Source organism: Bison bison, unplaced genomic scaffold (genome assembly GCF_000754665.1).
Source record: "Bison bison bison isolate TAMUID 2011002044 unplaced genomic scaffold, Bison_UMD1.0 scf7180017864160, whole genome shotgun sequence".
Taxonomy (NCBI): Eukaryota; Metazoa; Chordata; class Mammalia; order Artiodactyla; family Bovidae; genus Bison; species Bison bison.
In genome coordinates, this window is record NW_011494732.1 from 4,553,372 (window position 1) to 4,565,310 (window position 11,939).

Below are 11,939 nucleotides of genomic sequence, written 5' to 3' on the forward strand. Positions count from 1 at the left end.
CCTGGGAGCAGCCACAGGCCCCGCCCCAGCCTCCCGGGCCCTCGGGGGCGGAGCTCCAGGCTGGGAAACCCCAGGAGAGCTGTGTGCACCAGCTCCTCCTCCGACGTGGCAGCGAGCATCCTGGCAGATTGGGCCTGGGTTCTAGAAGCTGTGCTGTGCCTGGCATCCTAATTAAGGCTTTATGGGCAAGAGTGCTGGTCTTCCAGGGCGCTGGATGGAATGACCTTTCTAGGTCCCTCTGATGGTCACTCTATGCTGACACACCTTATGCCAAGCGACGCGTGTGGCTGGCAAAGTCCTCATTCCCTTTGGATAAAACTTGATGGAGAACTGACACTGGAGCTCCACAGGGGCGGTGCCGTTCTCTGCTCCAGCTCCCTATTGGCAGGTGGACACAGAACGTCCTAGGGAATGGTAACGCCCCCTTTTGTGCACCCACGAGGCTGGGCTGGACATGGCCCTAGGTCAGAGTCTGCCATTGGACCCCAGCATCATCGGGGTGGAGCCAGACAAGCTTCCTGAAAAGGTTTACTTTCTGGAGCTGCTTGTCTGGGTGTTTAAAGCAGCATTTCCCCGAATCTTGTTTCTCAGTGTGGGGGTGTCTGCCCACCCCTAGCTTTGCAAATACCCTGCTAGTGGAGGCCTCACGCTTTCTAATTTTGGGAGGGCAGTTGGAGCAGGATCCAGGCGGGTGTTTTAAAGGGTAACAGTTGTTCCCAGCATCTGCCCTTAATGAACTGATACCCATAGAAGGAGGGAGATGGAGCAGCGTGGGGAAGCGAAATCTCTCCTGGCCTGAAAAACCAGTGTAGAGAAGCAAGCCCATAAATAGCCTCTCCCCTGAGTTAGTGACAGCTTCTTACTAGGGGTGTGGACAATGCAGGAGACTCTAGGTTGGGGCTCCCCGGAGATTCAAGCAGGGATTTCAGACATTGGTAATTGAGCAGCGCTGTTTGAATGAGGAAATCAGAGGTCTCTATGCTGGAGAATAAACTTTATGGTGTTCTTTGACTAAGAGGCAGCCCAAGCTGAGACTCAAATAGAGCTTCCAGAAGGGTCTAAGCTGGAGCCGCCTGCTGTGCCTCTGGGGACTGGTGTGCCCTGACGGTGAGTGAGGCCAATAGCAGGGTGGGAGCCCAGTGGATTGGCCAGCTCGTGCCCACCCACAGGGGCAACTAAGGCTTAGGGCCAGCCCATTGGTTGTCCGACGCAGGCAGGCACTCTCGTGAATTGTTCAAGGGGAAGTCAGACACCCACATCCCCCAGTGTGCAGATATTGGCATCTGATTATAAAATGTTATTCCGAACTACTTTGCGGGTTGTGCGTGTGGTCAGGTTTAGCCTGGGAGCCACCTCTGTTCACAGTCCTTTCCAGGAAGTGGATGAGGACGCAGGGGTTTGAGGCCCAGCCCACCTCTGCACCCAGCAGCCCTCATGGATTGCCCCTCAGAGGCCAGTTCCTGGCTTGGCATCAGCTCCGGGCATCACAGAAACAGTTTACATCATGTCAGTAATGGCTGCCGGCAAAAGCGAGCTGTCACCTGGAGTGGGCCCAGGCCTTGGCATCATCACGTTCTGTCCTCCAGTTGCTCTCTGTGGGTGACGCCCTCTTACTGGTCTCATTTGGACAAGGAGGAGGTGGTGGGGTTCAGAGAGAACCAGCCACTTACTCAGCACGCGGAGGTGTCAGGTCCACATAGAAAAGACCACAACAGAGAAAAGAAACGTCCCAAGAGATGAAGAGCCGCATGGGGACATTAGTCAGGCTGGATGCACGAAGCTTGGAAGAGGTTACTCAGGGCCCCAAGTATTAGGGAGAAGGAAACTGGCGTGAGAGGAAGGAGACTGCAGGGGAGCTGGAGGCCTTGTTCCCGAGTGGATGGCCTGTGACGGCTTTATCGTCACTGCTGCTAACAGTAGCAGCACCCACCATACGGAGAGGTCACACATTTGCAGTGCGTGCTCTGTGGTCCTAAGTCCTTGACACGTAAGTATATTAACTTACTTGGTCTTCATGACAAACTTATGAAGTGTATGCAATAGTACTCCCATGACACAGGTGAGAAAACCAAAGCCCAGAGAGGTTCAGTAAACTAGCCAGGGTCACCCAGCCAGCGTGTGGAGGAAGTGGGATTTGAACCCAGGCTTCCTGCTCCAACTGTAGACACTGCACACTCCTCAGAAGTCTTTTCTCTCTCTCTGTCCTGCAGACAGTGGCTGAGTGTGTCCTCTATTACTACCTGACCAAGAAGAATGAGAACTATAAGAGCCTGGTGAGGCGGAGCTACCGGCGCCGCGGCAAAAGCCAGGTGAGAAGGGGGCAGGGCGGGCTTCTGGATGGGTTCCCAGCATGCTCTGCGGCTGACTCCCAGCATGCTTGGCAGCTGGCAGGCCTGACTGCCGCTTGCAGTGATGTTTCCACATGTTTCTCAGCAGTGGGTCCCTCATTTGGGGTCCTCTCAGTGGCAGCTGGGAGACCCTCTCTGGGGGTATTTGTCATACCCCAACAGTAGGGAAGAGAGCTGGGAGAAATGGCCATTTCCATCTTTAGCCTGGAAAATTCTAGAACAGTTGACTTGGTGACCCATAGGCTCTGGGGTGAATAGGGTCACATTCCCAGACCAAGGCCTGGGCTTCCGGGATAACTTGGACTGGCTCACAAACTTAACATTTAAAAATTTTTAATAGTTTTTGGTGTAATGTATTTTTGAAGGAAAAGAGTAGCCAGTACTTGAAATTGCCATATTTCAAACATCACTGTATATGACAGGGATGATTTAAGTTAGAGTAGGACTTGGCAAACTGAGGCTCTTGGGTGAGTCAGGCCAGCCACTTGTTTTGTGAATAAAGTTTTATTGACACAGGGCCACACACACCTGTTGAGGAATTACCATGGCAGCTTTTCTGTTACAACAGCAGAGTTGAATAGTCATGACAAACCGCAAAGCTTGACATATTCACCATCTGGTCCTTTGTAGAAAAAGTCTGCTGACCACTGAGTTAGAGGAAAAGGCTATTCATTTAACAAAAAATTAGTAAATATGTTAAAGATGATGGGGGTCAGTGGCACACATTTTTAAGGGGGCTCATGAGTGTTTGGCTTCGGGGAGACAGAGGAACGGGGAAGGATTAGTCTTACTTTTGGGCTAATGAGAATCAGCCCTGAGCCGATGCTGAGAGTACTGAGGTTGAGGGCAGGAGGGAATGCTGGGAGATAGTAGGGTGGACTTGTGCTGCAGGCAGGGGGTTGTAGGCGGGACCCTGCAGAAGGCGCTGGACACTGCTGCTACATGCTGGACTGGAACTAGTTGAGGCATATCCTTCTCTGGGGCCTCTGGCCTGGGAGATCGGACAAGGGAAAGGGACGAAGTTCAGAATTAGCAGGACGGAAGAGCAAGACTCAAAGGTTCTGGTAGGTGAGTGCTCGCTGACATTGGCATTTTTCCTTTCCGAGGCCAGCAGGGACAGGACCCTGAGGGTGTCAAGTCCAGCCATCTCCCATGGGGTTCCAGTGTCCACTGTGAAGCAGCTACTCTGTGATCAAGGCCACAGCCTTTGAGGGGTTGGTTTACACATGCCCTGTCTCCTTTCTTGCGTTCTGGAAACTGTGCTTCAGGACTGTGAGTCCATTCCCCTGTTGGCTAAGCCACATGTAATTAGGGAAGCAAGTCTGTTGGCAGGGGGCAATAGACAACCCCTTACTGCATCCTGAACATCAGGCCAAAATGATTGAGACAGAGTATTGGTTGTTGTGGGCCCAGTCGTTGAAGGGTGGCTGTGATTGGTTTGAGGATAGGGTTTTCTTCTAGGTTTAGCATGGCCACAATTGGCCAGCCTGCTCACCCATCTTACAGATGCGTAAAACTGAGGTGTACTAGCTTGGAGTGAGTCAGTTCTAAAGACCTAGCTGCCACATGTTAGAAATTGAAGTGCATTTAGGAACTTTTCTAGACTGAGAGGCAAGAACTCAAATAAATGCCAGGCAGAGAGCCTAACTATGCTGGCATAAAAGGCAGTAGGGCATGGCGTGGACTGTGGCTAAACAAAGGGGGAAAATCAGGCCTCTAGATTGATTTTAAAAACATCGCCAGGTATTTTTTGAGCATCTCTTGTGTACCAGAACCCCTGCTCCCCTACCTTTGTAGGGACCTTGTGGATGGGCTCATGAGGCCCTTTCTTATGGCTGGGCTAGGTGCTCAGGTGAGGAAAGTGTTCCGAGTCAGATGGAGAGAGACAGGGCCATTCTCCTCACCTTATGCTAAAAACCACATTTGCATGGAGGGAGGCTAAGAAAGACTGTGTGTTGGCATCACCTTAGGGAGGGGGTATCTCCAGAGGAGTCCTGGGGGGTGGGGGGCTGTCAGTGCCTGACGCCCCTGGTCCTGGCTGCCATGCTTTTCATTATGCCTTGCTTGCTGACTCATCTGTCCACTGGACGCTTGTGTGCTGACAATGGCGGCTCCATGCCCAGTCATCTAGACCAGGTGTACAGGGGTGGTTCCAAGTCAGCGTGCCAGTGGTCTGCCTGAGGCTCCATCGAGTAAAGGGTGCCAAAGATGAGGTTGAGGAGCAGCCCCCCTGGAGGACGAGGATAGAGGTGAGGGTGACCTGGGCAGAGGGAACAGCAGGTACAAGAGCACCAGGGCACGAGAGAGTGCACAGCACCCTGAGAGTCTTAGGAGCAGGAGTCTGAGTACCTTCCAGGGTCTTAAATGAATGAAGAGATGGAGAATCCATGGGAGACAATAGGGAATGGTGAGGCCTGGGGTTAACTAGCTAGCTTGTACCTCATCAGCTCCAGCTGACTACTTGGCCCCGTATTGTCAGATCTGATTTTTTAAAAATTTTATCTAATTTATCTTTTTAAAATGGTATTTATTTGTTAATTATTGGTTGGGATGAGATTTTCATTGCTGCCCTTGGGCCTTCTCTAGTTGCAGTAAGCGGGGGCTACTGTCTGGTTGCAGTGCGAGGACTTACCACTGCGGTGGCTTCTCTTGTCGCAGAGCACAGGCTGTAGAGCGTGTGGGCCCAGTACTTGTGGTGCACAGCACACGGTTGTTGCCCCCTAGCATGTGGAATCTTCCAGAGCCAGGAATCATACCCATATTCCCTGCGTTGGCAGGAGGATTCTTAACCACTGGACCACCAGGGAAGTCCAGATCTGATTTTTTTTTTTTTTTTTTTTATAATGATGACCTGGAGATCTGGAATTACGTGAAACTGCCTGATTTTTATTCTTAGGTCATGTATGAAACAATGACAACAATATGCTGTATAGGCCAGACAGCTCATCTTTGCTCTTGAAATCTGTTCTCAGCCCACAGGACCTGTGGGCTAGAGTGTGATAAGGCTCAGGGAAGAGGTACAGAGAGTATGTGTGACTTGTGACAGAGGCCAGGATCAGGGCACTGGGGGCCCTGGAGTGCTTTATGGCTATAGAAGAAATGTTTGCTTCCTCTTTTCATCTGAGTCGTTCTGGGTCAGCTGTGGCTGTGATGCTGGGGTCATGGGGCTTCTCTGGTGAGGTTTTACCCTCTGCCCAAGCTGATGTGTCAGGCTGGGGCTCCCAGGGTGGAACAGGGATGCAGAAAGAGAGAAGAAGGCAGGGCAGGAGGCCTCCATCTCCTTTGGGGCTTTCCCCTCCCTCTGATCAGTGGGGGCTGCAAGGAGGCGTGGTGTGGTCCCAGCCTCGCCGGGGACAGAGATTTACACACAAACCCCGGAAGGGCTCCTGTGCCAGGCAGATCCACCGCCCTCACCACCATCCGCCAGCCCTGTTCATAAATACGGGATAAATGGGTCACCCCAGGTGTTGACTTTGTGGTCATAACTCATCTCTTGGCCCCGTGACAGTGAAATAAAAGGCAGACACAGGCCCCGCAGCCCCTCTTCTTAATTCAAGATGCACTTACTGGAGTGAATCTGAGCTGCTTTCTCTCTCCATGATTTTATAAAACCTGTGATCCTGCTGATAAATCTCTCAGGAGGTGGGTGGAGGTGCCCCAGCCTGGCATGGATTGTGGGCAGGTATATCTGTTTGGGCGCCTACGTGTGGATGGATGGATGGATGCCCGTGGTGGTCGACCCCCGTGGGTTAATACTGTGAGCAGATGGAGGGGGGCGGTGAGGAGTGGTAAGGCAGGCAGAGACCCTCTGCTCTGTACAGCCGGAAGTGGCAGCTGGGAATGAGCCTGGAGGGTGATTCACTGTGGGCTAGGGAGCAGTCACCGTCTGCCAGAGGCACAGCAGGTGCTCAGGTGACAGCTCGGCTGTCCCATCCTTGTGTCTGACCAACACTTGGCCCGCTCCGGTAGCTCAGAACTTTGGGACAGGCTGTGGTCCTGGTGTGTTTCCTGTGGCTCTGGCCACGCCATAGCTAAGGACGGCCACTAGGGGCCTCTCAACTTGTCCGCCCACAGATGCCTCTCAGGGCCCTCTTGCTTCCATTTCTCCAAAGTCCACCCTCGTCGCCCACCTGCACTGAGGTGCTGGATGTATGACACTGTGTGGTCACCCGGCTTCCCTGGTGGCTCATGGTAAAGAATCCACCTGCCAATGCAGAAGATGTGGGTTTGATCCCTGGGTCAGGAAGATCCCCTGGAGAAGGGAATGGCAACCCACTCCAGTATTCTTGCCTGGAGAATCCCATGGACAGAAGATTCTCTGGTGGGTTAACACCTTCCCAGGTTCCCCAGGTGGGCAAAGAGGGCCAGGCCTTAGCCCAGAGGCCATAAAGGCTGAGTGCGCTCTTGGCAGCTGGGGCAGCAAGCTTCTTCTAGGAAGGGGCCTGGTCATTACATCCTGGGGACAAATCCCGCATGTCTGCATATTCCTGCCATGATGCTTAACCACAGAGCAGGCAGCAGGATGTCACCTCATGTGTTCAGGTGACACCCGCTCTGTGACACCCTCTCCACACCCAGTGCTGGGCCCCTGGTTCGTCATGGTGGTGGTTGCCATTCAAAAGTGGGGATGATTACAAAAGCACATATAAAATTCCTGGATGAAAAGCATTGTCTTTTCAAAACAGATGTCTCTGGGCTCAGACCCTCGATGACCCGAGAACGCAAGGCCGCTCTGACGTCCACTGCAAGGCTGCCTGGCCCTGCAGTGGCTGGAAGCAGGGACACCTGTTGGCCATTTGGAATATCAGAGAAGGTGTCATCCTGGGGACTTCCCTGGCGGTCCAGTGGTTAAGACGTCATGCTTCCGATGCAGGGGGCTGGATTTGATCCCTGGCTGGGGAACTGGATCCTACATGCTGCACAGTGCGGCCAAAAAAAAAAAAAAAAAAAACAGAGAGAGAGGGTGCCATCCACTTGCCAGAAGCTTTCCCCTATCCTGACAGAGGGAGATTCAGGAATTCCAACCCTTTCACACCCATCCCCTGCCAACCCCACACACCTGAGCTTTGGCAAGGAACCCTCACCCCCTGGACCCCAGTCCCCAGGATCGAGCCATGAGTGGCCAGTGAGCTTGCGGCCAGGGCCCCCGCGTCCTCTCCTTGAGGTGAGTCACCAGCCAAGGCGGGGACCAGCTCGGAGCACCAGTGACGGCACTGTGGTTTATAGTTCATGATTCATGGACAGAGGGGCTACATTATCCCAGCTAAATGCAGTGCTGGAGCCCAGGAATGCTGTGGTCAGAAGTCTCTCCCTGACTTAACTGTGTGAACTGTCGGGGAACTGAGGTTGAGACCAGTGGCCCAGCTCTGCAGGGGGGACTCCTGGCGATGGGGGGGTATGCCACGGAGGTGCGGCCACCCCGCTTTGACCCCTCAGGGCCACGTGGGCAGCTGGGAGCTGGGCTGGTTGTGGTCTCCTCAAGGCCACATGGTCTGTCTTTTCTTCCCTCGTAGACGGGCACAGGGACAGGGCACCCAGCCTTCCGCTCCTGGGAGCTGAGAGAGCACGTCTGGGGAACAGGGCGCCACTTCCTTCCTCCTCTCTCTGGCCTGCAGCCCTGTTCCCCCATCTCTCCTCTCTCTCTGTGTCTGTCTCTCCCCCACACCTGCCCCTTCCCCTGTATCCCTCATCTTCCTTCAGCCTCCTTCCCTTCCCTCACCTCCTCACCCAGGTCCCTGCCGGGGGACAGGTGACCTTGTTCCCAGTTGCTCTGCTCTGCACTCCAGAGACTCCCGCGCCGCGGGCAACTTGCACGGGGGACAGCGGGACCGGAAGGCGTTCCAGGGCCAGGGCCAGCCAAGCGGCCGTCCCCGGAGGGAGGGGGCGGCCACCACGCAGTCGGTGCTGGTTCCCAGACCCTGGCTGCCCGGCCCCCACCCCCCACCGCGCCCCGGGCAGATGATGTCACTGGATGGCTCAGCCTGGTAAAGTCTGGAGGGGACGGGTGCCCTGCCAGTCGCGGCCACATTGCCTCCAGGTTGGGCTGTGCTGCTCCCTGCCTGCTGGGTGAGCGTGAGGGGGCCGGTCCCAGACCGCCACCCTGGCTGGGCCTCCAGCTTGGGGGTCAGTCTGACTCTCCCGGGCCGCCCAAGCCTGCAGGAGGTGGCCACTTCCGCTCTGCTGGGGGCAGGCTGGGCTGGATGGGGTCATGTCCAGGTTTAGGGCTCCAGCAAGCAGATGTCCCTGATCCCCTGCCCAGTTTTGTGGGCAGAGACCTATGGACAGCTTGTCCAGGCCCACGGTCTCCCAGATACATCCCCGCCCGGGGCACATGGTTCCCAGGAAGGCGGCTGGAGGGGCCAGGCCCCAGGGACCCGACAAGCTGGGCTGCCTTTTGGGGAAGAGAGACACTGCCTTCTCACCAGCCGTGACACAGTGGCAGGGCAGACCCAGCTCCCTCTCTGCACTGTCTGAGGCAGGCCATACCAAAGAGACAGGAAGATGTGGCAAATGTGAGCAGGGATCAGTCCAACCTCCCGGCGGGTGAGAGAGGTAGGGGCTGACAGACCTCACATCCGGGCATTTTAAGCTCGGCTGCCAAGAATCAGGAAAGAGTTATCAGCAGAGCAGCATTCATGTGGGCCTGTGCCAGCTCGGGTCACCACAGGAGGGGTCCCCGTCGGGGGGATGGGGGGAGACAGTGGCCAAGCTCCAGTCCGTTTTGTCCTGCCTTCACAGTGTCACCATTCTAGGTGATGCCATGGTGAACGAAACAAACCAGGTCCCCAGAGCTGTCACGCCCCCCGGGGGGGATCGACGGTGCACGAGTAAATTACATGGTTATCTGAGGGGGCGGCCAGGGGTACAGGCGGTGAGCCGGGGTCAGGAGGCAGCTGACATAGGAGAGAAGGCAGCTTTGAGGGAGAGAATCCTGAAGGTTTCTCAGAGGAGCTATCCTTTGGGCTCAGACCTGAGCAATAAGAGGAAGTGGTCAGGCAGAGTAGGAGGGGGAGTCTCCCAGGCAGAGGGCACCCTGAGTGCAAAGGCCCTGAGGCAGGAGGCAGGAACCAGTGTGACATCTTCCAGGAGGGGTGTGTGTGCAGGGGAGGAGCTACATCACCCGGCCTTGAGGTGTGGACCACTGATTTTATCCCAAGTGGCTAGACAAGATTGATTGACAGTTAAAGCAGAGGCTTGGCCGCCTTAAGCAGGCGTCTCCTCGCAGGCAGAACAGACGTGACGGGTGTGGGTGTTGGATGTTGCTCTGGTTACGCGAATGCATCGGTGTGCGGTGGAATGCTGGTGAGTGTCTGACAGCCAGCTTTCAGGGCACAAAGCCCCGATTGTAGCGCACGCTGATTGCCGTGGTGGAAATACTCCTGCCCCGCTGATTCCAGGCCACCAGCTGAATGTAGAGTTGGAAAGGGGCGTGCCTGACACCTGGTGGGACGCGATCCCTCCCACTCGCACCGTGCAGGTACAGCTGCATACGAGAGCACAGACCACAGCCAGTGCAGTCAAGTAATGAGAAAGGGGTGCATTTTTGAGTACTTACTACCTTTGTTTTTACTATAATTTCTTTCATTATAAAGTTACGTGTTTCCACTTTTAAGAATGGCTGTTTCTAACAGCTAACCTGCAAAATTCCTGGAAACTGAAGTCTGCACTTGTGAGCTGGTACAAGCCGGCCCAGCGCACCTGTATCTGTGTGTCTTAGAAAGGTCAACAAGGCATCCCCGGCCTGAGTTTTATTTCCAGGAAGACACACGGACTAGATAAGAAGGGTGGGGGCCGAATGTCAGGGAGGGCCTGCCAGCCACAGAAAACTGTTGGGTCTTGGTCCTGACCCCTGACCTCACTCCTCCCACCAAGCCTTGGACTCGTAGGATGTCCCTTCACTCTGCAAGAGAGGGACTCTCAAGGGCAGACCCCTCCCGGATTTGCTCACTGGCACATAGTTCATGCTCAGCAGAGTGTTTACCGAATGAATGAGTGAGATTTTGCTGCAGTCCGTGTTGCTGGGTGTTGGGAAATTCTCGTCAGGTTTTGGGAGGACCTGCCATCTGAGAACTAAATCTCACCAACTCCTCCTTGGACGGTCGCTCCCGCCTCTTCACTGAACTCTCCTCTCATTCCTCAAACTGACAGACACTCCTCCCTTGACGAGCTGCTGCATCAGCCGCAACATGGGGTGGAACACGGCATTCCCTCCCCGCCTCCACTTTCTGAAAAAGGCCTCAGTGGCTGTCCCCTGTCGTCAGGGCACCTCCTGTATTTCCTTTTCTTTTTCTTCTTTTTAAAATGTTTGTTTGTTTATTTCTATTTCACTGCGTCGGGTTACTTGCAGCACGCGGGATCTTCACGGTGTCATGCGGGTTCAGTAGTTGAGGAACGCAGGCTCTCTAGTTGTGGCACGCAGGCGTATTTACTCCAGGGCATGTGAGATCTTAGTTCTCCAACCAGGGATTGAAACCTCGTCCCCTGCATTGCAAGGCAAATTCTTAACCACTGGACCACCAGGGAAGTAACCGCCTTCCATATTTCTGAGCTAGGGTGTTAAAGCTGGCCAGGCTCTGCCGCCACGTCCAGTATACCGTTCGGTAAGGACAGTGGGCGTTTTCTCAGCCTGCTTTTGCTCAAGTGGGCCCCCTCCCTGAAACATCTCTCACCTTTCTTTACCAAAAGCCTTTGGAGGCTCAGCTCAGAGGCCTCCTCCCTCCTCCCTGTTCATCAGGGTAAATCGCTGTTGCCTCTGCAAGGTGCTGGACCTTTTAAAAATTTTCTTAACATTGTAGCTTCCATGCATCCTGTCTTTGTCAACTTCGTTCCTTGACTTTGTCAACTGAAGTGCTAGCTCTGTAATGTTGGGGATGGTATTTTCTATAATTTGGTATTCCCCATGGGGGCTCACAGTGTATTTGTGGAGGGAATAAACAAGGGGAATAGGCACACTTTGGCTTAAATGGGAGCAAGAGGAGCCTGTGATTCCCCCAGTCCAGGGTGAGAGGCTGAGCACTTGTCTGTGGGATCTTGCCAGGAAAATGCTGTGTGACCTTTGGCGAGCTACTTCACCTCTCTGTGTCTTTGTGTGCTTGTCTGTAAAACAGACTGTTGGGAGGCTGTTATTAACGACAGGTATGAACTAAAGAGAAGGCCTCGTCCCATGTTCGTTGTGCTTTGTCAGTATTTGTTGTTTTTATTCATAATGTTTTCTGTACTGCTTCCGGTCTGGGGCTTTAGCATAGCGCAGGCTCAGTGACGGGCTGCTTGTCCAGCACTCAGCACTTGGTAAGCAGGGCTCTCTCAGGGATTTGCACTGAGGACTCTGGCTACTCCTAGATCTGGTCAGGTATTCTGCAGAGCTGTGCTGTGGTTTGGGAGGTGGCGTTCACGTCCAAGCACTGGGCACGAAGCCCGTTGTCAGCATGACCGATGGTGTGTCTGGAAAGCACAGGCAGACCTCACCGTGGGCTCCAGAATCGTTTGAGATGGTGGAGTCTGGCTTCCGGTTCTTTTCCCGGATCCACAGGCATCACCAGCTGCTAGTGGCCAGGGTCCTGGGTGTGTTTTGTGAAACAAGGACCACCCCCC

The 11,939-nt window shown here is 54.4% G+C and overlaps 1 protein-coding gene across 1 annotated transcript in view; it reads left to right on the forward strand.

Moving 5' to 3' along the window:
- The window catches only part of NCOR2 (nuclear receptor corepressor 2), a 205,428-nt gene that overhangs the window by 110,294 nt on the left and 83,195 nt on the right, over positions 1 to 11,939 (forward strand). Inside the window, 1 exon segment of the mRNA XM_010841409.1 lies at positions 2,145 to 2,309. Within this exon segment, the coding sequence (XP_010839711.1) occupies positions 2,145 to 2,309 (165 nt within the window).